This window comes from Alosa sapidissima, chromosome 7 (assembly GCF_018492685.1).
Source record: "Alosa sapidissima isolate fAloSap1 chromosome 7, fAloSap1.pri, whole genome shotgun sequence".
NCBI classification, from domain to species: domain Eukaryota; kingdom Metazoa; phylum Chordata; class Actinopteri; order Clupeiformes; family Clupeidae; genus Alosa; species Alosa sapidissima.
The window spans coordinates 33,772,737-33,800,236 of NC_055963.1; the positions used below are offsets into that span (position 1 = coordinate 33,772,737).

Sequence of the window (27,500 nt, forward strand, 5' to 3'; positions counted from 1 at the left end):
ACCCATGATGATAAAGATGTGAACGTCCGACTGATGGAACGTCTCATCATCATAAAGTTCTTTCCGGAGCTCCCCAAACACTTCGGATCGGGACAGAGGCAGACTCATCTTCTCTGAGAGGAAAAACGTCAACATACTGTAAGAATCGTCAAAACGATCATAGAAATGAATACCACCTAAATACATGAAACACAGGCCGTCATAGGCATAGAAAACACAAACACCACTATACTAGTCATGAAAGTGCAACACTAGCTTTGATTAAATGCTCTAGTCTAGTCAAAGGGGTATGGTGTGGTCTAATTATGCTTTCATAGCAGAGAACGAAACCACTACACATCAAACAAGAATGGTCAACAACTAGGGATGTCACAAATCCTCAGAGATACAATTCACACAAAAACTACATAACTGAAGAACACCTGATGACAAACAAACACACACTCAAATGCTATGTCAGAAAACACAAAGTACTGTGGCTGCGCACCTACCAGGCTGTTGCTGGACGATTATTTGTACAGTGTGAGGTCTTTCTAAAAATCATAAGGTAGGATGGAGGTGGGCGTGTTAGAAAGTTCCAGATATTCTATGTTTACACATTTTATTAACTTCTCATCTGAATATAACAGTTGTATTTCTCGCATTGCTGACGCAGAAATGACTGAGTGAACTCTCACTGTAACTCAACTAACTAACCTGGTGGAGGCTAATGTTATTAGCAAAATCCGCAGTCCAATCCCCTATTTAAAAGGCTCAGCTTGACTACACTGGACCATAAGTTACTGCAGACTGGACACATTTAGCATCACGGTCACAAAAACAAGCTGGGTTGTTTGCGATGGCATAGTGCTTCTCATTCACACGGAACTTATACTACAGACCATACTATTCAGTTTTTGTACCATCATGCTGATGTACAGGATGACAGTTTGGGTAGTTACGTTGTAGGCTACTTATATTTACCTTGACAGACTGATGCGAAAGTGTTGTAACGACGCTAGCTGGCTAACTGGTTGCTGTCAAATGAGTCCACTTGACTGAAGAATAGGATGTCAACGCACCAACTCACAGCTAACTAGCTGATTCATTCAATCTTCACTCAAAAAGGCGGACAAAAGGATGAAATAGCCCAAAACACCATCGATATAGGCTACTTATACAAGGTCCTGAATAATCTAGCCTTAAGAACGCAGCTTAAACGCTTTCGTTTAATGACCAAACCATAAACCCAGCCTAAAACTACATGCAGTTTATTTCTTGAAAATAGTTTCCTGCTTCTGACTTCTGCAATTGTATTGGTTTAGAGAACAACTCACCAGCGCTCGCTCGACTTCCCATCACTGTAGCATCAGTGACGTCACATTAGCAGTGGCAGCGGCCCCTGGCAGTCGCTCAGAGAAAAGCAACGAGGGCGGGGATCTAGTGAAACACACGAAGCTAAACTCCCAATCAAACACTAGTCACTCATTTGATTGGCAGGCTAATGACACTATTACATTTATGTGAACTTTTGCACAGCCAATACGAATCACTGTTCTATCTTCCGAGTCTTCAGATGGGGCAGCCGGGAAATCTACTGTCAAAGAGCCAGTCCCAGGCTCCGATATGATGTAAAACATTATTTGATTTTAGCGTAATAATGACTCAACAAGAAATGCAGACAGATGCAATCCTAATTGAGAAACACAAACAGCCCATATTGTAAAGAAACATCACTAAAGTTACAATTATATATCGTAAGCCACGAAAACGCATAGCCAATTTAAAGAAGCAGCCTAACAAATGAACTTCAGACCCGACCTTTAAAAAGCAGTAAGTGAAATGGTCACTTACACCATTCATTATAGGCCTATTAGTTCAGCGCTTCATTTTCTGCTGTAACATGGCGCCGCCTAGGGCTGAATGATTGTTACAACAACTTAAATAGCTTTGAATTGTTTTCAATTTTAGAATGTACAGTGAAATATGTCAAGCAAATGAAAAAATAGGCTAGACTTTTAATAGGGGGGGGGGAAATTTTATTTTACATTTTATTATACATAAATTAACAAATTGCCCAGAATCACAGTCTAACCAGTGTGGGACAGGCATATGTATATACCTGCAGTTGCTTTGCCTTTTTTGTCTTATGCCAATGACTATATGAGTATGATCAGATGAATGTCCAGTGCTGGTACGAATGTGCGAGGTCACATCGCTTCATAACCACTTTGCCTCCTTCCAGGGTTAAGCATTTCTCCAGAATGGCATTTTTCAGAAGGAACATCTAAAAGTAGTCCACAACACATACCACATCAGTTAAGTGCTCAGGTTACTAAGGTTACTACAGTTACAAAACCACTGGTGAAGAATATGGAAAATGTGTGCATTGTTTTTGCGTAGATATATGTTTACAATCTAAATGCTTGTCCCCAATCAATGGTACAGTGAGTACATAAAGTAGTCTGTTGCCTAGAGCAATTTAGGACTATTTTGGCATCCTCCACACTATTATTGCACAGCCTTTACAAACAGTTTATCACTAAAAATATACACAGAGGATCACTTCAGACCCTGACTCATCAGTCACCTTTGGGAGTATGAGGGTAAGGACCCACTCTTGCTGGGGTGTCACCTCTGTCCCTTTGCCGTTATAGGTGCATGGGTCCATCCTGACAGGCTCTGAATCCAAGGTAGCGTGCAGACACACTACACTGTGACGCAGTTCCTGTTGCGTCGTGAACTCAAAATACTAAGGAACAAGGTAGTGGAGGAAAAGTGGCAATTAATAAGAAAGCCATTTCAGTTGTAAACATGGTCAAGACGTTAAACATAATTGCTACATAATTGGGCGCCTCTTAAGTCACATATCTTTCCTTCTACCTTAATAAACAAACATAAACAAACAATACTGTAACATGTAATGAAACGTTCGTCACTTTGGAAAAAAAACAAAAATACAATAAGCAAAATACAATTACATAACTGTTCATTTACATGTTTTTCATGCATTAAGATGAGGCAATACAGGGCAGAGGCAATAAATGGCATCATAATTGTAGACAAACGGATCTGGTACCTGGTTGCCACCCAAATTGTGACACGGGTACATCATCACAGGCTTTCGTGGATTCTTCTGACCAACATCCAGACACGTCTCTGACCCCATGTTCTTGACCTGTACACCATGACCACACGGCAAGTAAGGTCAACAGGTAAGCACATTGCTCATGTTGAGGTTGTATAGGTGTAAAGTAGCACAAGGCAGGATTTTCCTTTTTTTGTCAATTCGAGAACAGCCAAAGGGTTATGTTGTTGGTCGGAACAATAAAACTAAATAGTGTAATACCAGGCATTCTGGACAGGCAGTCGGCATTCAAGTCTGCCTATTCACCAAAATGAGTTTTTGTCCACCATTTTAAAAGTAAAAACTACAGTCACTGACAAGAGTATTGCATGTCACCCCTTTAGAAATGTTGTTTTTTAAGCAAAATACACACACCTTTTTTGAGAAAACAAACAAACCAGGACCATTTCAATAGCTCAACACAACTGAAACAACAATTGGTTTCCCCAAATTCAACACAAAATATCACCAAAATGCTGCGGGAAGTGAATACTGTCAAACTGACAGGGTCAAAAGTCTTGACACCCTTCACAAAAAGTGTCTTTTGGACTGATAAAAGCACACTTTGCATTGTTTTCATTGTAAAATCCAGTGCTAAGGTTATGAGTAGTCAGACATCAGCTGTGGTAGTACAATTACCGCTCCAAAGAGAGCTGGGGTCAGGTCAGGGACATAAGCCTCTGGGTAGACATGGTTCAGGTACCAGGTGAAATTTTTACAGTTCAATCTCTCTTTGAGTCTGAGCCGCTCTGAAATGTCACCGTAAGCATTCTGAAAAACACAAAAAAAAAAAAAAGATAAATAAGAAACATGTTAAACTAGATGCACCGCAGAGCGGTACAAAATATGACCGCCGCCCAGTCCAGCACATTTTTTCCACAAAAATAAATCACGCTGAAAGGCCTATATGATTCTAACTGTCTCACTAAATTGCATTATCCACACTCAATTCTCACTGGTATCTGCTAGACAACAAGTACCAAAACATGATTAGTTCATAGATTTCACATGTAAAATTCATTTTATACAACCCCACCCCCATCTTGCCTGTTCATAATTCTGAGAAATTGTTGAATTGTGTGCATGTGTGTGTGTACATGTTTATGTTTATGTGTGTGGGTGTGGGTGTGTGTGTGTGCGTGCTTGTGTGTTTGCCTGCGTATGTGTGTTTGTGCATGTGCATGCATGCGTACATATGTCTACTGTGTGAGTATGTGTCATACGTATGATTACTGTGAATGTATGTGTGTGTATCTGTTTATGCACATGTGTGCACATGGAATGGGTTAACATGACCCCTGGAGGCAAACATACGGAAAAAATTGGTCATCCTAGGCCCTACGGTTCTCAAGATATTCACAGAAAACTGTGTCTGCCCTACCCTCCTTTCAGGGGGTCCAGTACAGCGGGGGGGCTACAGATCAAAACAAAAAACGATGGTTCCATGCTATCCATGTGGGGTTACATGCCCACCAAGTTTCCAAATCCTTGTTGGTGTAGGGTCACTAAACACATAAATTATTTTATTTTAAGGCCCCCCATGAACGAAAGTTCACAAAACTTGGCATGCATTCGGAGGATGTCAATGATCCTACACTTTCAATTTTGTGCAGTTTTGACCATGTCAGCTAGAGATATTGTGATGAAAACACCTAATTTTTTGCTTTTTAATTTTTAACTAGGTGGTGCTATACATGAAATAAGTGGTAATGGAATGGGTTGACATGGCCCCTTGAGATCAACATACAAAAAAAAAAGGTCCTCCTAAACCTTACGGTTCTCAAGATATTCACAGAAAACTGTGTCTGCCCTACCCTCCTTTCGGGGGGTGCAGTCCAGCGGGGGGGCTACAGATCAAAACGAAAAACGATGGCTCCATGCTATCCATATGGGGTTACATGCCCACCAAGTTTCGTCTACCCCGGTCTTTCAGTGTCCCGGGAATCCTTGACGGAAATTTAGACATGCGAAAAAAAAAAAAAAAATAAAAAAAAAAAATAAAAAAAAAAAATCTGACTAAACCTATAGCTTCGCTGCGCGGCGGTCATAATAAGAGGTAGAATTAGACAAACCAAACACTGACACAGATGGCGATGGTTATTGAACAGATGGCGAAGCAGTTTTGAATATGTCAATTCTGATACATTATAACCAGCAAATGCATATAGACATGCCGTCCCACAAAACACACAGTTTTACCCTAAATCAGACAGACCTCATCATACCTCTTGAGCTATTGCTGCTGCCTTTTTGTTCATGCGATAGAATATTTTTTTGTAGTCATCCATCCAGACCTCGGCCAGGCGCACCTGGTTGCGCACGATCACATCAGTGCCGTTGGGGAAGGAGTGGGGACTGCTGGAACGAAAGATGTGGCCCACCACTGAGCACGGAACAATCTCCAACTGCCCCCCACACAGCCACACCTGCAGGGCACCAGAATGGAGATATTGTACATCACCAGTGAAACCCTTAAAGGAGCAGTCAGCTATAGTGCAGGAAGTCGCATTTGTTCATGTTTATATTTAAATTTATTAGCTGACACTTTTGTCCAAAACAATGTACACTATATTTTAACCAAGGACCAAATGACACACCAGGGAGGTAGTTCACTACTTCACCCCTTCCTTCCACACAGGGTTTCATTTTTGTGTGGGGCACAGGCTGCCCCAAATTTATTGGTTTCCAGTTTTTGAAGGCTGGGCTGCTTACAAAGCAAAGTCTGTTTTTTTTTTATTGTGTACTCATGGAATGGGCGGTTAGCGGATCGTGAGGAGATGTTTGCTGAATGTGACAAAAAAAAAAAATGATGAACTTGAAATTGTGTAGAAATAGCTGACTGCACCTTTAAACACCCAAGCACAGAACATCTTAAAGATGCAGACCAAAAAGACTTGGGAAGAGGACAGTAACATTAAATTAATAACATACTCTGAAGGACATCTCAATGTTCTCTCCTCCCCAAATCTCCATCTTGTCATCATAGGTCCCGATGTGTTCAAAGAAAGCTTTAGATATGGAGAAAAGGCCACCAGCAAACACTGGAGTCCTGAGTGGAACATTTATTTAAACAAATGCAAATAATGACACAGGACATGTTGAAATGACAAACTGAAATGTCACTGTTATTTTATAGATCTGCCAAGCATCAGTTGGCAACACCATGATGCATTTTGGCACTACTTCATAAATGAAAAGTAAACAGAGACAGGATATGGATTAGGGTATTTGTAAACATGACTATTAACAGGACCACAAGTGGTGGCCTGTCCTCTTGTAGATTCTCCTGTTCTTGACATCTGAAGTATACAGCTTTTTTTGCTCTTCACAGAATAGCCATTCACTCTATCGGTATGTAAACGGTGTATGTATTCACCTCACTGGGTAGGTTTCGTCTTTCAGTCTGCTTCTCTCCTGACTGGGTATGGTCTCCCATCCAAAGTTCAGGCTCCAGTCGAAGTTGCCTCGGCTGTGTACCCGCTGGGTGGGCACTGGCCTGGTGAACTTCAGGCTGTTCTGGTCTATGACGACTATATCAGGGCTGACCACCGCTGTGGGCTCCTGCACAATGCGCGCCAGCAGAGGCTCCAGCCAGCCATGGAAGCATTCACCTTGTGGGAAAACACAGGGTTGCACATATTTCTCACAAGCGTCCCACGCCAGCTGACTAGATTTTTTTTAGACTAAGGCTCACATTTTTCAAACTTCTCAGACCTACGGACTAGATTTATAACACAGAGTTGCTCATGTTTCTCAGATTTCCCATGCCCACTAAATGGCCTGATTGGCACGCTGAAACAGTGGTGATTTTAGGCTATTTTTCGGGGGTACTCAAGCAATGCTCTGTGACCGGTGTTCGTTCTGTTTGACTGATATCAGTACATGGTGTTCGGAACTTACAGTGTGAGTCCAGAAAAGTGAGAACCTCTCCGTGGGCTTTTTGTGCACCCAGCAGCCTGGCAGCAACTAGTCCTTTTCTTTCCTGCTGCCGAAGCAAACGCACCATCTTGAAGGCCTGGACATGATGTTCTAAAGGTGCTTTTAAATCATCTTTAAAAATGAAACACAGGAAAATAAAGAAAACTTGAATATGTTAATGCTGTTAAATTTGATCAATGCTAGAGGTCACTTAAGACTTAAGAGATCAAACTGTTGTGACTACTATAATCCCTAAAATTGATTACCGGTAACATGGCTTGAAACACAAAAGAGGGAAAACACACAAAAGCCTGCAGGCAACCTCCAGGTACCCACCCAGAGTGCTGGCATCATCCACTAAGATGATTTCTTTGAGCATGACAGCAGGTGTCGTGTACAGCACACTATTAACAGTGCGAAGGAGAGTGGACCACGCCTCATTATGGAACACGATGATAACACTAGTGGATGGCAGGGGTGGGCAGCGGCGGAAGAGACGATCAACACACCTGGCAACAGAAAACCTTTGAGACCAACCGTATGGCTTACACACAGTATACCACTCAAACTACCTGTAAACTAAGCTACCACCCAACAAACTAAGGCGTCTTCAACAAAACATTCATCAACAGGGTCAAGATAACTGTATCAGTGTTGCATTGAATTTAACCTTTGGTTGATTTGGTTGTCAAAATGTCTGCCATTCTTGGACTAGCCTAACAACTGATATATTAAACAGAAATTATATAATAAATAAATGATATAATAAACAGGGCAGCCGTGGCCTACTGGTTAGCACTTCGGACCTGTAACTGCAGGGTTGCCGGTTCGAACCCTGTCTAGTAGGCACGGCTGAAGTGCCCTTGAGCAAGGCACCTAACCCCTCACTGCTCCCCGAGTGCCGCAGTTGATGCAGGCAGCTCACTGCGCTGGGATTAGTGTGTGCTTCACCTCACTGTGTGTACACTGTGTGCTGTGTGTGTTTCACTAATTCACGGATTGGGATAAATGCAGAGACCAAATTTCCCTCACGGGACTCAAAAGAGTAAATATACTTATATAGAATCTATTAAGCAGTTTCATTCTTACTCAGGGGGGCGTGTGTCGTTGCCCAGACTTCGGTGCAGAGAGATGCGGTCACTGGCAAACTGGTTGAAGCAGTGCTTACGCAAGCCCTTATTCTTCTCCCGCTGCTCCTCTGGGCTGAGGTGCCTTGACACAAAGGCCCTCCCATAGGCCCCTTGACTCCTCTGGTCCTCTGGAGGCCTCTGTAGGTAGGGCCTTAGCTCAACATTGCTATAAAATCCTGATGGGCAGAAGGGGTCCACAGTCGTGGGGTGCAGCCCGAGAGATGGGGGCTGAGGGGCTACAATTTGAAAAGTTAGGTTGCTGATGGCTGCAAACCTGACAAAGACCTTCACCCACTCTTGAGTGCTGGGGAGGACTAGGGGCCACGGCACGGGGGACATGGTGCCTTCTCCTCCCTGCTGTAGAGTAACCAGGAGCAGCATGAGGAAGAGGACACCACTCAGCGCTAGGAGCTTCAGACGCCGTGAATAGCGACGTGGTAACATGCGTAACATGATGAGGGAAGGCCTGTGCAGCAACACAAACAAAAATGAGTAACATCAGGCTCATTTACATTCCAATAACGACGGCGCTAGCTACAAATAGGCTACAGGGCAAGCCAGTAGGCTAGGTATTGGCCTTTGGTCAGCCACAGAAATGTGGATGTCGACAGTTGGTTTATACAGAAACAGCAACAATGGTGTAACGCAGGTGTGTCATCATTACTGAGAGGCCGTTCAGCTCTGTGGAAACATAATGTCATAAAGTCTGTGTTTCGTTTGCATGTGTTAAAGCCGCACGCTTTGCAGTTACCTGACGGCAGCACCTTACCTCAACCTTATTTCCAGCATCAAACATGCATTCGTTAGCCACGGAGTAAACTTGCACGACAGACAGGTGTATTTGATCATGCAGCTAATTGGTTATTCTGTCTGTGTGGCTTGGCTTCTGGGCTTTAGGCTGCAAATCTGTGGCCATGTTAGATTCTAGTGTGAGTTAAGACAGATAGACAGCTAGATTCTAAGTAGTTTGTAATCCCCCCGGAAATAAGACTAATAGAAATAGACTAAACGATTTAGTCTGTGCCATTCTCAATTTCACAACCTGACTCATTTGAACCAGACCACCGTCTCGATAGGCTATCCTCAGTGTCAAACACAATAATGCATGTAGTATAACTTATACACAGGGAAAAAGCACTAACTGGCAGAAATGATAAGCCATTGCAGCCAAACTATGTTCTAGTATTGTTGAACCGTGGAAAATTAATAGACGAACAATTTTGGAGTTTGCACTGAGATGTTGTCGGGTAGCCATTGAATATTCCGACATCAGAGATTGCTAACAGGTGTTTCAAAATATCTGGGAACTTTCTGGAGCTCTGAATGGCAGAGGATAGCTACAGATCATCAGACAACACAATCATTGCTGCATTATGGGCCATAATTTATAGCTTTGTCAATCAACATAGAAGAGGTGAAGCGCAAGTTCAACAGCAAATAGGACTTTTCAGCACATATCAAACCATATAGGCTAGCCCAGGGGTGGGCAACTAATTTCCCCAAGGGGCCACATGACAAACTGGGACTGTTGAGGAGGGCCGGACCCAAAATACCGAACTCAAGTCTGAACTCAATTCTGTTCAATTCTATTCTGTTCTTGTATAACATTAAGTAAATCATATGGTTTTGTTTACTAGTCGTAAGAACAGATGAAAATGTGAGGGAGACAAAGGAAAAACAGCAATATCTTAATATCTTAATCTATGTCCAGTATTTAATCCTCATTCTCGAAAATTATTTTTTGACATTGACATTTTTTTTTTTTTTTTCAGTTTTCAAAGACTGATATAAAAAAGTACTACAATATCTATATAATTATGCTAGGTCATAAAAATGTGAAGGAGTCAGTACAACCGATAGGCCTGTGCCACCATTTCATCAACACAGCAATATTTCATCATTAAATCATTACCATCATTAAATTAACTCTATGCAGAATTAGACTACGAAAATGTGGAGCAGACAATAGTAGGCTGTCATTAGTTAATCAACATGCACAAAGAAAACTATTTTAAAAATGTAGGCTATGTTTTTGCTTTAACTTTATGCACATAACTGTGATTGGTCAACTCGCTCTGTGTGTTGAGCCGGCTGCTTCAAGCGACCTGTGGGTAGTAGCATCATACTAGTTCGCTAACATAAGCTTTGCAAATAAACTCAGACATATTTTGGTTACAATTACGGGGTTATCCGATTGTCTATCTGCCAGTAACGTTTTGAAATGAACACTTCGTATCGCCAACGAGCAGCAGTAGGAGTTCGTTCTAACAACCTTTGCGGTGGTGAGCGACGCAGACATAAGAAACACAAAACTTTGAAAGGTTTACGCCGACGTAAAGGCAACTGCATTGTGTCGACGCAGAAGCAAACATTCTATTCACCAGCATATCAGTGAGGGTTACCGTCGTATGCATCCACGCACAAATGTATGGGCGTACAAATAGCAGTCGCTTTCAAAATAAAAACAACGATATTGATTTGCATGCATTACCTCTATGCTAGGCTCTTGACTATTGTTCTTTCACGGACCTTACGCGGGCCGGTCAGGGAAAGCCCACGGGCCAGATGTGGCCCGCGGGCTGCATGTTTCCCATGTATGGTCTAGCCCAATGAACGCCTATGTAAATAGACAAACACTCGCATCAAAGCAGGGTGACTTCTTCAGATTTGCGAGTGCTGTCAAAACGATCGTATACGGTTTGCTCATATAGTCTAGTGGTGTGGTGGTGAAGTGTCATGCTGCGTTCAAGAGCGTAGGGTAGGTCTATGTCCCGTAGTAGCCTATATTTTAATTTAACGTCTTTAATGGTAAGAGATCGCACAGGGATAGATAATGAGCGGTTGTTTAAGATTAAATTGCAATGCCAGACACCTTCAGATATGAGAGACCCCCTCAGATTTTCTACTTTGTTTCTTTCATGGGAGCCAGTCCTCACTCTATGGGAGCTCGGCTCCCTCTGGCTCCCAAGTAATTCGAGCACTGTCTGTAAATGCTTTATAAGTAGCATATAGGCTAGCTCATAATTTGGGTTCATTTTTAACGTAACACGTATTTATGTCATAAGTAGGCCGAATACTAGCCTACGATTTCATAAACAGCAGCCTAGTCTATCTTCCCCTGAACTACATTGTTTCATACCAAGTTCTAAAGCAGGGGTCTCAAACTCAAGCTGGGGGCCACTTCTGCCAATGTCATCTGATTGGAGGGCCACGTCAGTGTTAAAGAATAATACAAAAAAAGAACGGCTATTTTTAAACACAAAACTACAAACAGAAAGTGCTGAAAGTCTTTTTTTTAATCTATTTTAGACACCTGTGCTAGCAACCTTAGCTTATAAATAAATTAATGATAAAATAAATGTTAATACAAATTATAAAAACAAACAAACAAAAAAAACATAAAAACAGGTAGGCATGTGTGTGTGTTTCACACCAAATATTTTCCTCTCATAACTTTTTTTAAATCTGGCAAACAAGGCGTCAGGGTTAAGAAAGCAACACCATTGGATTTTTATATCAAAATTTCAAAAGGCCATGGCTTGAAAGTGGTCAGAGATAGTCCTACTGTAAATGTAAAAATCTTTGAGTATAAACAAACGTTTATGAATGGGGGTAAATTTACCTTAATTTGCCACTGGATGGCAAGCACCTCAAATTATGCACCTTTCAGTAAATACTGGATGAACATATTTGAGCAGGTTTACTTTCTTTTTTGTCATATTACAAACAAATAGGCCTACATACAAATACATTACCACATAACAAATTAACAGGAAAACACCTAAGATGTATACCAACAATAGTAAACTATTACTAGCTCAACAACAAGGCCTACAATAAAGTATCCTGGTCAAATCAGTTCCTATCGCGGGTGACTTTGTAGTTCTTCAGAGTCCTACTACCCCTGCTGTCTGTACCACATCCATTAGGCTACCACTATCATCACGATTACCACTGCAACCTCCAAGCTATGTTGGGCAGAGGGTCAAAATAAGCATGGTGTGCTTGGTGGAAACCGTCATATGCTATACACGCAAAGACGCACCTCCATTCACAGACGCACCGTGACTAGACACTAATTCTGATCATTTCTGTATTAACAGTTTTGACCAGTGCCCTTGAGTGGCTGAAATCTAACACATGTGACAACTTACCCGTGTGACATCTAACTCCGCTCTCCCCTATAACTGTCAATAGACGATCGATCATAATCTCCAAAAGGATATTCTCCTTCAGAATCAGAATAGGTGAATAACACAGCCTACCCAAGACTTCATCACACGTGAACGTTTTTCAACATTTGGTGTAGACCTATTTCTGCTTCAATTTGTGCAAAACTATGGCCTGCATCGCTTCCGCGTCATTACAAATGCACGTGTTCGTGTTTCTCGCGTGTAGCCTATAGGCTACAAGTATTTCCTGAAAACTTTGTGCAGCTATTTTGGGTTTGAATCAAGCTCTGGATGTCTAGCAAATAGTGGAGGAGAGTACAACTGAGATTTGTCACCTCAAGGGCCGGATTACATTATTATTTTGACATAGGTCGCGGGCCGGATTTGGCCCGCGGGCCAGGAGTTTGAAACCCCTGTTCTAAAGAATTTTAGAAAGTCTGTCGTGAAGGGCGGTGCTAGTAACCATAGTTACCACCTAAACAGAAAAAAAGATTTCGGAAACTTGTCAAAGAAGTGTGCACTTGTGCACAGAGAAACAAATGACTGATGGCATTCTTCGGGGTTACAAACTGTGGTTATCAGAATCCAATTGGAGATCGGATGCTCTCTAAAACTTCCAACACTGAAGGTAAATGTCTGATCATGCGTAAGACTGTATTACATGCGTAAGACTGTATTACTGTGTACAAGCCTATCTGCTTCAAAGGCGTAGCTAGGCTATCGATACGCTAGTGAGTTTGATTTTTTTTTGTCTTTGAAGCAGATGATCTTTTTTAAGTAACATCAGCTTGTATATGACCAAATGAATCATGTTCATATTTAACAGATCGGGAGAGAGTGCCAGAATTACCTCCCATTCATCCCACGAGGAGGCCCGCGTCGTGTACCGACACATGCAGTATCTACAACCAACCTCTCCCCTACAGCATAGACTTACATCGCGGCAGCCAAATGAGCTATAGAGAAATGCTAAGACGAGCTCAAACGCCAAGATGTACGTATCCTATGTTAGCCAACTCCAGTTGTCGTATGCATTATTATCTGTACCAGTCGACAAGTTTTTACATACACTTTGCACCGCTGTGCACACTCTTGTTTTGTTCACGCACAGCCCCCAACCAGCTGTATGTCATGCCCGTCACTGATGCCCAGCATTACGGATGGTGGCTGCCTAGTAATGAACAGTGGACAAGAACGCGCAGGTTCCCTCGCAAGCACAGCGAGATGACCAAGTAAGTAGCCAGCCTAGCCTATTTGGGAAAACGGTCTGTGTCTGCTTAAGGTGCTAGAACACAGTTGTTTTGTTGAAGAGCTGGGGAGGGACATTAATCAGAAATATCCAGACCCTTGTGTACTGCTTTGGGACTTAGTTACTTTGAATAGGCTTAATGTTTTAGAAGGATCTTCTCAAACCCTCCTGTTTGCTCCCCAGATTTGTGATGGAGATGTCCATGACTGACCACGAGTTCAGCTTGTTCTGACTTCTGCTGCTGGAAAATGAATGCTTGTGTGGTTAATAAATTGTTCTTCATATAGCATAGTATTTCTGTAGTCTATATTTTTTCCATATTTAGTCTTTTACAGATTTGTAATACATTTATTAGAAGGTCAGTAACACTGTGGTTTTATTTTACCTGACACTTGTTCCAACTGTTTCCTTGCTGATTTTGTGTTGGCTGATACAGAATAACCTACTGGAGATATAAAAGGACACTAGTGCTACAAATTAATATTGTAGCCCTATATTAAATCAAAAGAATATTTACTTGCATTTCTTCATGTAACTGTTATCAATATCCTATTACCAAATAAAGGAAAAGCCAGTAGATTGCACTTGTTTTTGTCTCTAGACAAGCAGATGTAGGTGAATGAGTTGTGGGTAATGGAGCAGTGATGACATCTTCATTACATGTGCTGCTTGAGTCTCTGTCAACAAGTGCATCTGCCTCAATGCAGCGTGTAAAATATTTAAGGACCTGGTGGATCTAAGTCAGGCTTCTTAAGTTACTCCTCCTCTGGACAGTGTCCAGGCACCCTGAGCTTTCCGATACTGTACAACTGTTTCACAACCAGACGGTCATATATGTTTACGATGATAAAATGAGCAAAAACACAAGTGAGTGTGGTGCCCATGCAGCTTCAGTCAGGCGAGTATGCTCACTCAATGAAAAACAGAAATCAAAACAGACACTTTTATTTTTTTTTTCAAGGGGAAATGTTATTTCTATGTTTGTCAGTCTTTTTCAACTTTTTGCAAAAAAAGTTGAAATACTTATCCCTTTTCTAGTCCTTCGACAAAAGTAAAGAGAAAACAAAAAGTCAAAACAAAGCAAAACAAAAACAAAAATATTGATGATCAGAGTTCTTCAGGCCTGATCCAGACACAGAGGTCCCAGTGTGAGTTTTCAGTAGTCCTAAAATACTTAATTAAAATTCACCTGCCCTCTCCCATTCCCTTATACCCCCCCTCCCCCCACAATCTCTTAATGTACTCCAGCTCTAGGTCTGTAACTCTTCAATGCTAACCTTTAACCTTTGACCTCCCCCACAGTGTGTGTGGCCCCACCGCTGACCGCACTGTGTGTCCGCGGCACTGCTGAGGGAAGAGAAAAGGCACAAGCTGTTTTTGGTACAAACTTGATCAACTGTCATGGCCAGTGGGGTGGACCTGTGGTGAGATGCAGAAAATCAGGGTGCTGATTGAGCGAGACCAGTAAGAGCGTGGGCAGATCGAAAAGCAAACAAACAAAACGTAACAAAACAACAAAAAAGCCCATACAGTTATATTTTCCCTATCTGAGACCAAATGCTCTGGGATTGCTTAGAAATTGAGCTGTTTTAATACACACACTCTTGCGGGAAGGAGACACATTTCTGTCTGTCTCCTTCTCTGGACGACTGTTTCTGGCAGGGAGGCACTGTTTACATCCCTCTGTGAGGGGAGCTGATCATTTAAGGCAAATCCATATTGTCGGCACACATGCAGTGTGGACGGCTCATGACCATCTCAACAACTTAGTCCTAGTCGGACGGCTAGGTCCTCCCGTCTGTCTCTGTGTAGTGTCTTAAGAAGAAGCTGCATGCTGCCATAATTAAGATAGCAGCATTTTGTTTTTTCCTCATCGCAAAAACCTTTATGTCAGAAAAGCTACTACGCTCTTCGTGGACTTTGAAAAAAAAAAAAAAAAACGAAATGCGTGACTAAACCATGCAAGGAAACATGCTTGATTATTTTTTTTTTCTGAGTCAGGGAGTAGAGACTCATTGTGGCTGCAATACTGTTCAACTGGACACTGACTGAAGTTGATCAGTTGGTACCATATGAGCTTGGGCTTACATCTAAGTATTTGCAGAGCACATAGCCTCCTTTGTTCCTTCACGTTGGAATGGAATCATAATAATATGCATTTTTAACAACTATAATAAGAAGAATAAAAATAATGAATACAGAGGTGATACAAAATACCCAACATTTAAAACTCAAAACAAACAAACAAATAAACGGATGCTGAAGATACCACAATCAGACATGCTTTAGAGCAGTTAGGTTTGGCAAGAAAGCAGTTTGTCGTATCATAGAAACCTCACAGTGAAAAGAGTTATGCCCCTTCAAGATAACAAAGCACAGTATTCAGTCATAATTTATAGATTTCTTATATATTTCTTTCTTTTTTAGAAAAAAAGTCTCTCTTATAGGAATTTGAATGCAACAAACTGTGTGGTACCATGGTATCCAATCCCGTGGCTGTCTTCTCTCTCCCTATGTCTCAGTAAGGTCTCTCTGTACCAAAAAAATACTTCTTTTCAAAAAGAAGAGATTGACAACGGAACGTTTACGGTGGCGTTGGGCTGACTGGAGGTGTTCTCTTGGACATGCCCAGTCAAAGCCTCCTGAGGGAAGAGCCTGCTGGCCAGTAGAATCTGCAGTCACCCTGCGACACCCTCGCCCTACCACAGGAAATGGCTAGTAGTCTTGCTTGAGGTTCCTTGGTGGCTCCCGACAGACTTTGACAGACACTCCCCACATGAGAGTGACCTGTGACTGTGGGGAACCTGCTTTCTTTCCTCCATCAAAACCAAACACGACGGGGAGAAAGAGATGGACGGGTGGAAAAAAACTGAAAAAGAAACTAAGCATCAGTCACCTTTTCCTTGAAGGCTTCAGATCCCAAGAGGCCTAAAAGACCTCAAATAATACATATATGTAGATATTTATATATATATATATATATATATATATATATATATATATATATATATATTTATACTTTGTCAACAAAAATGAGGACGTTGCTGTGGCCTTCAAAAGCAAAACTGAGACACAACTTAGCTGAGAGGGGCGAGACTTCAGGGCATACACTTCACATCCACACACAGCTGTGAGGCTGTAGAGGCCAAACCAACACGTCTCATTTAGTTTTCTGTTAAATACTTTGGTCTTTGGTCGATATTATTTTCTCTTCAATTTATACATATATCTTGTAAATACTTTCATACACATATCAGTACATACTTATGTACTGTATATATGTGCATGTATTTCTTCAAATGTTTTCCCCATAAAATACTTTTTTTTGCACAAAACATCAAGATTAAAATAAATAAAGAATTCTGGAAAAAAAAGAAAAAAACAGTAAACAAGTACCTGTAGTCATAATTTCCAAAATAAAAAAAACAAAAGACATGGCAAAAAAAATGGATGTTGCACAAAAAGTCAGAGAAAAAAAAGCTTTATGTACAGCATTTTTCTTCATCGGCTGAAGGCCTTTAGTTAAATAAACAGACTTTGCATCTTTCAAGAAGCCTGAGAGAGCGACTTTAAAAACTACATAACAATCGTCCTTGGATGTGCGTGCCCCCACTAGTGGGCCACAACACGAGAGCTTTCCCCTCTCAAGAGCCGAGTCTCGTAGTCTTTCCTTTCTCTTTGTTTGCTTATCGTTGCCTCTTTGTTTTCTTTTCTTTTCAAGTGGTGGCATGGCTACTTGTTTTGACATGGGGTGAGGGTGGGTCTTTGTCGATTCGCTCTAACCACCCCACCCCTTTACTTAGCCTTGGGGAAAGGAAAGCTGAAAAGAATGTCGTTTCACCCCAGTCCAGCAGCCGGTGCTAACTTTTGGAAGGTCCAGCATTCAGGAAGTAGGTGGTCATTTCACCCTTGCCTTTGACTTTGACCACTCCGCGACACTCCAGCTGGTAGCCTTTCTTATCCAGCACCTGGTGCAGGTCAGTGGTCACCTGTAGGGAACAAGGCACACGGAGAAGAGGGTTTAACCTACATTTTTTAAAATGGCTTTTTGCCAATTTTCCAATAGGACAATAAGCAAGTGGGAGAGAGAAATGGGGGTGGGATTGGGAAATGGGTCTTGGACCCTTGGACCCATATGTGGTTGGGATGCTGCTGCTAGCGCCACAGCTCCCCCTTCACCCGCGTATTAATGACACACTTGGTCGGGTATTTAGCGCTGTAGTGGATGTGCTGTGCCTGGTTGGATGCATCGAGGTTGCTGACGTACCTGAATTCGATCCGGAACCCCTGTGCTGTCCATGCGACTGGCTACATTGACAGTGTTTCCCCATATGTCGTACTGAGGCTTCCTGGCCCCAATAACTCCAGCTACCACTGGTCCAATGTTCAGGCCTAAAACAGAGTTTGCGGTCGGTCAAGTTAGACAGCAAGTTAAGAATTTGTCTAGCTTTCATCATGCTATTTCCCTTGTATAACATCTAAATGTCTCTTCACTGCTGAATTCTCAACACCTTACACCATGTCCTGGTAAAACCTACGGGTAGGACAGCTTGAATTCGGTCAGCAGTCAGTAAATAGTACATTACATTACATTACATTACATTACATTTGGCTGACGCTTTTTAACCAAAGCGACTAACAACATGGTAAACAGTAAGTTTTAGAACAATTCTCACAATTTTAGGACAGTTTAAAAAACATTAGAGTACAGTAAGAATAAGTGCGTCGGTGAGTGCTGTTTTTAACAGTTACTTGTCAGTTTAAAACGGCTGGTGAGTGCTAGGATCAGTAAGACTTGTTGTAAGTGTTGCTATGAGAGTAGATGTTCTCTAAAGAGCTGGGTCTTCAGGAGTTTTTTGAAAGTGGAAAAGGATGTCCCTGCCCTTGTAGGAACTGGCAGTGTGTTCCACCAATAGTGGAACCATAGTACATACAGCAGTCAGTAAATAGTACATACATTACACAATATGTGAGCATACATGCATTTAATCAACTCTAAAATGGTCCCAGGAGGAAACACCTGCTAGCATTTCATGGTACAACTAGGATATGACTGACGATTGACGTTCAGCAGTGGCACTGACCAATCTTCATCTGGAAGTTGTTGAAGGAATGCTCGTTGATGTGCATCATCTGTTCGCGTAGCCGCATGGAGTAGTCGGCCAGTGCGGTGATGTGGCTGCGGCCCTCCTTGTCGTAGGTGGAGTCGTTGAGACCGGACGCGGCCATGTAGGTGCTGCCGATGGTCTTGATCTTCTCCAGCTGCCGGTACTTCTCCTCACTGATGATCTGAAATGAAAAGAAAAAAGCAAGCACTCGATTTGAGTATCAGCAACATACTGTAATAATTAAGCAGAAACCAGACAATGGCATTTTTAACAGTTTAACCAAAACAATGGTGCATTCGTGTGTCACTCACTTCATCGAAATCGGCGATGATCTCGTTGAGCAGGCGCAGGCATTCCACGCCCTCGTTGTTGGCCTCCAGCTCCACGTAGAACTCAGAGAAGTTGCTGATGGAGGCGAACATGACGGCCACGCACTCGCACGACTGGTAGTAGAGCTCGTCGTTGCGCCGCTCGCGTGCCAGGAAGTGCGCCGCCACGTCCTTGGGCAGGATGTTGTGCAGGAGCCGGCGGTTGTAGGCCTGCAGCTCCTCCATCTCCTCCTTCTCCTCCGTGGCCTGGGGCAAGACGCCAAGGAGCAATAAAGAGGCGAAAGTCACATGAAGAAGGAAAATATGGTAGGAACAGAAATGACGCAACAACAGGACTGAAAATATGGTAGGAACAGAAATGACGCAACAACAGGACTGAAAATATGGTAGGAACAGAAATGACGCAACAACAGGACTGAAAATATGGTAGGAACAGAAATGACGCGACATGACGCGACACTAGGACTGAAAATATGGTAGGAACAGAAATGACGCGACACTAGGACTGAAAATATGGTAGGAACAGAAATGACGCGACACTAGGACTGAAAATATGGTAGGAACAGAAATGACGCAACAATAGGACTGAAAATATGCACTAGGACTGTATCCTGTACTGTAACAAACTGTCTCAGTTAGTGATTGAGTGATCATTTACCCAAGACAAAAGACAAGATATTTGAGCTTACAGTAGCTTTGTTTCAGGAATGCAACTCAATACAATCATACACCTTGACTGTAATCCAATGACAACACAGACTTGTACAAGATACAGATATGCGTTTAAGGGACATTTTTGTATTGGAGGAGAATGACACAACACTGTTGCCTGATGTCACTGTCTACTAGTCGTCCATCTCCTGAGATGTGACTTTGAACCACATCTTAGTAGTCTTAATTTGAATGACCATCCGTTGGTCAAGCTTAGGTGATAACAAGTGTGTCAGAGTGTGTGAATGAAAGGATAAGGAGAGAAAGAGAGAGAGAGAGAGAAAGAGAGTTAGTTTGTGTGTGTGAGAGAGAGAGTGTTCGGGAGTGAGGATGTGTGTGTGTGTGTGTTTGTGTGTGAGCCCATGAGGGGCTCCTGCTGTACCTGTAGTTTCCACAGGAAGTCGAGCCGTGCGGTGGACTCCACCTGCTGGGCGTGCAGGTACAGCGCCAGCACAAACACTGTGAGGATCACTGGGGTCATGACTTTAAGAGACACTTTGGTCACAATGTAAGGGCTGTGGAGAGACACACACACACGCACACACACACACACACACACACACACACACACAATGGTCAAGATTCCATTCCATCCATCTTGGCCTCAGGTGACCCCTAATACCTTTTCCCATTTCTTAGGCCTCTAGACATGCTTTGATAAATGTCCCTGTCCCAATAAAAATAGTCTGTAGCACTTCTTCAGCCAAGTCTAAGACCCAGCACAAAGACAGTATTTTATTAAGTGAGCAAGAAGGAAGGGCCTAGCATAGCATTACCAAAAACAGAGAGGCAGTGCAGGACATTAAAGTCAACAATACTCTGCATGCCTAAACAAGGCAAACACTACTACGTCCTAAAAAAAAAAAAAACCCAAAAGAATCTGTTTGTACTGCTTTGCTGATCTGTGTTTATATATTCAAATGGCACTCACCACTGGTCTGTAGTTTCATTGAAACTGGACCTGTAAGGAGACGAGTAAATATTTATTACCTGGCCTCGTACATTAACACTGGAGGACTGGAGGAACATGAATGTAAGAATAGAAGAACTTACCATTGTAAAGATTCATTAAAAACACTGGGGGGAAAACAAGAGAGAGAGAAAAAAACATTATTAGAAAATATTTGTAATAAAATTGAAGAAAATTATGTATAAATATCTTATTTTATTTGCATCCTGAAATTATCACTCACTGAAACATATGGGGAAAAACAAAGCTTATGTATGAATTGTACTACAGTCTTTTCTCATAACTAGTGTTTTTCATAACTCATGAGAAGAGTGAAACAGAGACTAAGAGAGAGAGAGATAGTGGGAAAGAGAGTTTGTGTGAGAAAGAGAGAGAGTGTACAGGAATGAGTATGTGTGTGTGTGTGTGTGTGTGTGTGTGTGTGTGTGTGTGTGTGTGTGTGTGTGTGTGTGCGCCTGTGCAGCGCTCACAGGGCATTGGCCGTGACGAAGAGGTCGGCGTTGTCGAACAGCGCCACCTGTGGCCACTCGACGAGCAGCAGGAAGGTGAGCTGGATGAGCAGCATGAGGACCAGCTTCCCAATACTGCTGATCTGCAGGAACACGGAGCAGGCCAGGAGCGTCAGCAGCACACTGTAGCTAAAATACTGCAGGAGGGAGACAGAGGGAGGAGGAGGAGGAGAGGAAAAGAGAGAGAGAAAGAGAGAGAGAAAGAGAGAGAGGAAGAAAGGCAAAAAGATAAGATGAGAGAAAGTCAGTGTGATAGGAAAGACAGAATAGTGCAAACACTGCCAGAGCAAAACCAAACAGAACAGGATAGGACACAGGTGACGCACGCTGGCCTGGTGCTGCTCTGGCCACACGGATATAGGGGCAGCCCATCCCTGACCTCCACACCGACCAGCTCCTGGTCTGGCTAAGGCACTGCTAATGGCCCAGCCATATTCGTCATCATCCCTGTCTAAACACCTCCCCCCCCCCCATCTCTCCCTTTCATTATCATCCCTGTATAAATGCTACTCTCTCTCTCTCTCTCTCTCCTCTCTCTCTCTCTCTCTCTCACTCATCCTCCTCCTCCCTGTCTTGTCCAACCGCTCCCCTCACCGCACCGTCTACCACTGGGTGTGTGTGTGTGTGTGTGTGTGTGTGTGTGTGTGTGTGTGTGCGTGTGTGTGTGTATGTGTGTGTGCGTGCATGTGTGCATGTGTGTGTCTGAGGCAGTGACTGCCACTGTCTGCTGTTTGCCTGGGAACAGAGAGGAGGCTTTTATCCCAGCCAATGACACTAACCAGGGCCCCGCTTCCCAGCAGTAGTGAAGCGTAGCCGTGTGGAGCTGAGATCATTCTACGATGATGAGACAGGGTGGTGCATGCCTTTCTCTCATTCTCTCTCAATTTCTCTTGTTCTCTCTCTCTTTCTCTTGTTCTCTCTCTCTTTCTGTCTGTAATGATGTCAGAGATGTTGTTGTGCTCTTGGGAAACATGTAAATAGTTTTCTAATGACACACTTAATTGCAATGGCCAGTAAACCTTTTAGTGTATGCAGTAATTCTTCTTGAGAAAATACTTTTTTTTACTCATGTGGCCACACACACACACACACACGCACACACACACACACACACACACGCACACACACACACACACACACACACACACACACACACTTTAAGCACACAACCCATATATACACTCATTATCTTTCATGCAATCAAATTATGAACCCCTCTCTCCAAACTCACTCACACACACACGCACGCGCACACACATAGTCACAAACACACACACACAAACACAACAAACCATCTTTAATACACTAAATACACACAGACTCACATTTGTCTTTTCTCTATCCTGTATTTATGTAACACACACACACACACACACACACACACACACACCAGCCACCTGTGCTCACCTCAGGAAAGGGGCAGGACGGAGTGTTGCTGGGGCATATGACCAAGCCTTCTTCTGCCCTCCGCGAGAGCTTATGGATGACACACGGGGTCACCAGGTCAGACGACGAGTTCATCTCCCTGGCAACGCAGTCCACCAGTCTCTCCGTGTCACAGGCAAACTGCAGGGGACATCATCATCACACACAACCAAATGTTGACTTACGAAACTGTGACTCTACAGCAATATTACAGAGGTATTAAAAGTACATTTTTAATGAGTTGCTAGATTTTTACAACATCCCAGAATCCATTGACGTAATTAATATTATAATATAAAATAAATATGGTCATGAGAAGTACTGTAAGGATACATCCACCTATCGTTGCTTCTAGCCACCAATGCTACTGACTTTGTCCACAGGGTACAGACTAGACTATGTCATTTTGAGCCACAGAGCTTTTACAATAAGGTGTTGACAAATGCATTATATACATAAATGGATAAGCTAGCTAGTTTGTATCAGTGCTAAGTGTTAATAGTGTGAGTGGCTAGCTGCCTTGCTACCTTACTTGCAAGCTTCTTGCTAGCTTGCTAGCATCATGCCTCTTTCCATGTGCTGTGAGACTATTGAGGGGTGACTGTGTGTGAGTGGGTGAAGTGCAACTGTACTGTACCATGTTGATGAAGGCAGAAATGAAGACGAGGATCAGGGTGAACACCCCGACCAGGGTGCTGTTTGTCCGAGACTGTACAATCTTCTTGGACACAGTCTGCATGGCTGCAGGAAAGAGCTATGAGAGACACACAGAGACGGATGGAGAGAGATAGAGGTAGGAAGAGGAGGAGGAGAAGGAGAGAGAGACAGAGACAGACAGAGAGAGAGAGAGAGAGAAAGAGAGAGAGAGAGAGAGAGAGAGAGAGGGAGGGAGGGAGAGGGGGTTAGAGAGAAATACACTCTCTTATCTGGACTGCCTTTGCACTCAAAGACTCATCATAAATCATGAGATAAGAATAAAACTAAACAGAACAAAATCAATCAAAGCGAAACGCAAAGGGAGAGAGAGAGAGAGAGAGAGAGACTAACGACAAGAGAGAGTGAGAGAAAGAGCCTGAGAGAGAGAGAGAGAGAGAAAAAAAAGAGCAAGAGAGAGAGAGTTATAGAGAAGAAAAGTGAAAAACAGACAGAGCACCAGAGCAGAGAGTCAAGCGTACCTCTTTTAGGGGGGGGAACTGGAGAGCCTGCTGCTTACCTTGATGCAGGAGTAGATGGCACATATGAACAGGATGTTGGCCAGGATGATGAAGATACTGATGTAGATTCCCAGCATCACCGGAGTGCTGCACAAATAGCAGAGACCACACACACGACAGAGGTGACTTCACAGTTCACACAGACCTACACATCATGTATCGTGTGTGTGTGTGTGTGTGTGGGCGCAAGTGTGTGTGTGTGTGTGTGTGACAGAGGGAGGTGACTTCACAGTTCACACAGACCTACACATCGTGTATCGTGTGTGTGTGTGGTGTGTGTGTGTGTGTTTGTGTGTTTGTGTGTGTGCGTGAGTGTGACAGAGGTGACTTCACAGTTCACACAGACCTACACATCATGTATCGTGTGTGTGTGTGTGTTTGTGTGTGTGTGTGGGCACGCGCGTGTGCAAGTCTGAACCTCAGGGCTATACATTTACATTGCTCACAATGCATATCATAACGTTCATTTACCCGCAACACATTAAATCTACTTACAAACTGCTGGTCTGTATGAGTGAGCGTGTTTGTATACTCTATACTTCAAATTATCTTACGAATGCTGTTGGTCTGTGTGTGTGTTGTGTGTTTGGTGTCTGGATCTATAATTGATTACACCGCTTTAGCTACACTTCACCATGTTTGCACATAACATCAACAACACACACATATGCACACACACACACACTCACACACATGTAAATACACACACACACACACACACAGTTATTGGTCTCTCATCAGCTGTTCAGTGTTTGTGTAAGTCCGCTGTCCTCTCAGGAGACAGTAAACACTAAGCGCAGTGGCCACACCACACTCACTGTGGGAAGATGACGATCTGGATGAAGGAGATGAAACAGAAGACCAGCAGTGTGCAGGCCACATAGCCCCCGAAGCGGTCATCCACCTTCTTCGAATACTAATCCCACAATAGCCACATTCATACACATAGAGAGAGGAGGAAGAGGAGGAGGAAGGAGAACACAGGTTAACAACAAACAGTCACCTGTTTTCATCAGAATCAGAATCAGATTTTATTGACCAAGTATGTTCACACACCATTACTGATGTCACTCTAGTACAGACAATAAACAGTATAGAAATAGACCATAAACAGACAATAATATTGTCTCTATATATTATAGAGATCATATACATTATATATGGACATCGCTGTGGCGGATGCCTGCCAACCTGTGACAGGTTGTGTCATTGTGAGTCCATGTCGGTTTAGATAATGGACCTGCTAAATACCAGTTAACTTTAAAGGGATATTCCACCATTTGGGGAAATGCACTCGTTTTCCACCTCCCCTTGAGTTAAACAATTGAGTTTTACCTTTCCTCAGTTCATGCAGCCGTTCTCTGAGTCTGACAGTAACACTTTTAGCTCCAGCTCATTGAATCAGATTAGACCGTTAGCATATAGCAGAGATGCAACTGTTTAACTCAAGGGGAGGTGGAAAATGAGTGTATTTCCCCAAATGGTGGAATATCCCCATATATACATAACTAAAATATATACATAACTAAAATATATACATAACTAAAATGTATATAATCCTATATAATATAACCCTAATTCCTCCAGACTGATGATGACTGACAGGACTAGCAGGAAGAGCCCAGGCTGGCTCCAACCAGACTAAATGAGGCGCCAGGCGATACAGAATACAACCATATCTATGAGACTGAGAGGATGAGAGGCTCAAACATCCCCATCAGGGTCATTCATTCTTGCCCTCTTTAAGAGGAGGTGAAGGACAGGCAGAGAGGGAGGCAGGAGGAGGTGGGGGTGAGTGCAGGGGAGGCGCAAGAGAGCAAAAGTGAGAGAGAGAGAGAAAGGGAGGAGAAAGAAACAAAAGACAGGAGAGGAAGGAAAAGACAGAGAGAATGTATGTAGGATGTAGAGAGAAAAGGACAAGGAGAGACGACAGAATGGACAGACACAGAAGAAGTGAAGAGATGAGTGTGGAGTCGAGTGGAGTCACACTGACCCTTTTCTCCAGACTGGAGGTTTGGAAGGTGAGCAGGAACTTCTTGACGTGGTCTTTGCGCAGCTGGTCGATACTGCGGGCGTCTATGGCCCGGCCCAGGAACTCATCCACCTCGTCCTCAGGGTTCATGGCCTCCTGAGCACCACGGCTACAGGGACATCAGAGAGAGATAGAGAGAGAGAGAGAGAGAGAGAGAGAGAGAGAGAGAGGGAGAGAGAGAGAGGGAGAGAGAAAGGATAAAGGAAGGGGAGAGAGAAAGAAAGAGGAGTGGGAGAGGAAAGGGAGGCGGAAAGAAGGATAGTAAAAGAGGGAGGGAGGGAGAGGAGAAAAAGACGAGGAGATAAGAGGAGTGTAAAAAATGTAGGCAGCGGATGAAAGAAAAACACAGGGGAAATACAGAGAGCGAGAGAGAGAGAGAGAGACAGAGAGAGAGAGAGAGAGACAGAGAGAGAGAGGGAGAGAGTCAGACTTGATCAACCTTGACCTGCTTTTCATTTTTTTTTGTATAGTCTCATTTCCAGCGGCACAGACTTGAAAAAAAAAAAAAAACTTACTTGTCTTTGCTGGATGTTTCATCAATGCCCTGAGGAGGAGAACAAGGTCACACATTACAAACCAACGCCAGACAGAGACACAACCAAAGAGGACCAGACACAGGAGACACGGGAGACAGGCGGAGACAGGGGGAGTAGAAGGCGGTCAACCAGAGAGACACAGGTCAAAGGAGAAAGGTCAGATCAGCAGATGGGTCTCATCAAAAATACTCTAGAGCGCTCTCTGGTCTCACCTTTTGTACAATCCTATTCAGTGCGCTGCTAGGAATGTTTTGTTCAACATTCTGTTCAATATTCCGTTTTTCTTCCTAAGCGTTAAATGAATTACAGACATCACAGACAAGATGCAACGCTACGCACACTATGAGGTCCCTGATCAAGCAGAGAGAGACGCAGGTCAAAAGTCTAGAGTCATACAAGCAGGTGGGTCTCACCATTTGTACAACATACATTTCTATTCTTTGTGTTGTTAGTAGTACTTTGTTCAATATTCTGGGGTGCGTTTCCCAAAACCATAGTTGCTAACCTGTTAGCAACTTAGTTGGTTGGCAATGGGAAACTGCTTTGCAACCAACAAAGTTGCTCGCTTAGTTAGCAACTATGGTTTTGGGGAACGCGCCCCTGTTCAATTTGATTGATTCATAAGTGTTCAGCACATTACAGGCATGAGTTGCAGTCCCTCCCTGAACAATTAGACAGTTCTGGACACGGAGGAATGTTGCTTAACGTCTCCTCTACTCCAACCTTGTGGTCTCACCATCTGTCTGAAGACTTTGGAGTCCTTGGTCCTGGAGAAGGAGCGGTCAGGCACCCAGCGGGGCATCAGGCCCTCGTTGGAGTTGGCTCGCGCACGCTGCATCTTGGCCATCATGGCCTTCTCCTCTTTCTGGAGCAGGGAGAGGGAACAGGAGAGGTCACAGATTGTCAGACAGAACTACACTTCAACACAGGTGAATTGTTCGCTCAGGCTTAGAAAACAGAAGTTACAGGATATGGTACCAATTGTGTAGACTTAATGAAACCAACAGTTGACCAGATTGATATGGTCGAACAGTTTTAGGAAGACAACAATCGTAACACACCAGTATAATACCCAGCAGAGAGCTAACACA

At 43.1% G+C, this 27,500-nt stretch overlaps 4 protein-coding genes across 9 annotated transcripts in view; 1 reads left to right on the forward strand and 3 right to left on the reverse strand.

Annotated features, from left to right (window-relative positions):
• The window catches only part of g6pd (glucose-6-phosphate dehydrogenase), an 11,106-nt gene extending 9,722 nt beyond the window's left edge, over nucleotides 1-1,384 (reverse strand). Inside the window, exons 1-3 of one of the 5 annotated variants that reach the window (XM_042098468.1) lie at nucleotides 1,317-1,353; nucleotides 492-533; nucleotides 1-113 (exon numbers count right to left, since the gene is read on the reverse strand). The exon at nucleotides 1-113 is cut by the window's left edge and continues 6 nt beyond it. In XM_042098468.1, the coding sequence (XP_041954402.1) occupies nucleotides 1-113; nucleotides 492-533; nucleotides 1,317-1,338 (177 nt within the window). In that variant the 5' untranslated portion in view covers nucleotides 1,339-1,353. Of the gene's footprint in view, nucleotides 114-487; nucleotides 534-963; nucleotides 1,286-1,316 lie in introns of those variants that run through there. The other 4 variants (XM_042098472.1, XM_042098473.1, XM_042098470.1 and 1 more) reach the window with 4 other exon arrangements.
• Nucleotides 1,385-2,011: 627 nt separating this feature from the next.
• Nucleotides 2,012-9,072, reverse strand: LOC121713662 (polypeptide N-acetylgalactosaminyltransferase 6-like). Of its 2 annotated transcripts, XM_042098461.1 has the most exons (11): nucleotides 8,924-9,070; nucleotides 8,114-8,620; nucleotides 7,361-7,533; nucleotides 7,007-7,156; nucleotides 6,483-6,717; nucleotides 6,038-6,155; nucleotides 5,332-5,532; nucleotides 3,746-3,877; nucleotides 3,059-3,157; nucleotides 2,570-2,731; nucleotides 2,012-2,266 (listed from the first exon to the last, which is right to left on the reverse strand). In XM_042098461.1, the coding sequence occupies exons 1-11, from the start codon at nucleotides 9,001-9,003 to the stop codon at nucleotides 2,153-2,155; spliced, it is 1,971 nt and encodes a 656-aa protein (XP_041954395.1). In that variant the 5' UTR covers nucleotides 9,004-9,070; the 3' UTR covers nucleotides 2,012-2,152. The 2 variants fall into 2 exon arrangements, with proteins under 2 accessions (XP_041954395.1, XP_041954396.1); XM_042098462.1 differs by lacking the exon at nucleotides 3,746-3,877 and having other exon boundaries at nucleotides 8,924-9,072.
• A 3,716-nt stretch (nucleotides 9,073-12,788) lies between these two features.
• Nucleotides 12,789-13,869, forward strand: LOC121713669 (testis-expressed protein 49-like). Its single transcript, XM_042098479.1, has 4 exons — nucleotides 12,789-12,954; nucleotides 13,153-13,320; nucleotides 13,438-13,558; nucleotides 13,759-13,869. Exons 1-4 carry the CDS (start codon nucleotides 12,873-12,875, stop codon nucleotides 13,805-13,807), a joined length of 420 nt encoding a protein of 139 aa, XP_041954413.1. The 5' UTR covers nucleotides 12,789-12,872; the 3' UTR covers nucleotides 13,808-13,869.
• Nucleotides 13,870-14,504: 635 nt separating this feature from the next.
• Nucleotides 14,505-27,500, reverse strand: part of adcy6a (adenylate cyclase 6a) — a 61,238-nt gene continuing 48,242 nt past the window's right edge. The window contains exons 10-24 of the mRNA XM_042098454.1: nucleotides 27,146-27,274; nucleotides 26,389-26,417; nucleotides 25,835-25,982; nucleotides 24,660-24,757; nucleotides 23,841-23,928; nucleotides 23,265-23,381; nucleotides 22,610-22,768; nucleotides 21,164-21,339; nucleotides 20,777-20,800; nucleotides 20,655-20,684; nucleotides 20,106-20,238; nucleotides 18,995-19,258; nucleotides 18,660-18,864; nucleotides 17,843-17,967; nucleotides 14,505-17,564 (exon numbers count right to left, since the gene is read on the reverse strand). Coding sequence (XP_041954388.1) covers nucleotides 17,436-17,564; nucleotides 17,843-17,967; nucleotides 18,660-18,864; nucleotides 18,995-19,258; nucleotides 20,106-20,238; nucleotides 20,655-20,684; nucleotides 20,777-20,800; nucleotides 21,164-21,339; nucleotides 22,610-22,768; nucleotides 23,265-23,381; nucleotides 23,841-23,928; nucleotides 24,660-24,757; nucleotides 25,835-25,982; nucleotides 26,389-26,417; nucleotides 27,146-27,274 — 1,854 coding nt within the window. The 3' untranslated portion in view covers nucleotides 14,505-17,435. The remainder of the gene's footprint in view (nucleotides 17,565-17,842; nucleotides 17,968-18,659; nucleotides 18,865-18,994; nucleotides 19,259-20,105; nucleotides 20,239-20,654; nucleotides 20,685-20,776; nucleotides 20,801-21,163; nucleotides 21,340-22,609; nucleotides 22,769-23,264; nucleotides 23,382-23,840; nucleotides 23,929-24,659; nucleotides 24,758-25,834; nucleotides 25,983-26,388; nucleotides 26,418-27,145; nucleotides 27,275-27,500) is intronic.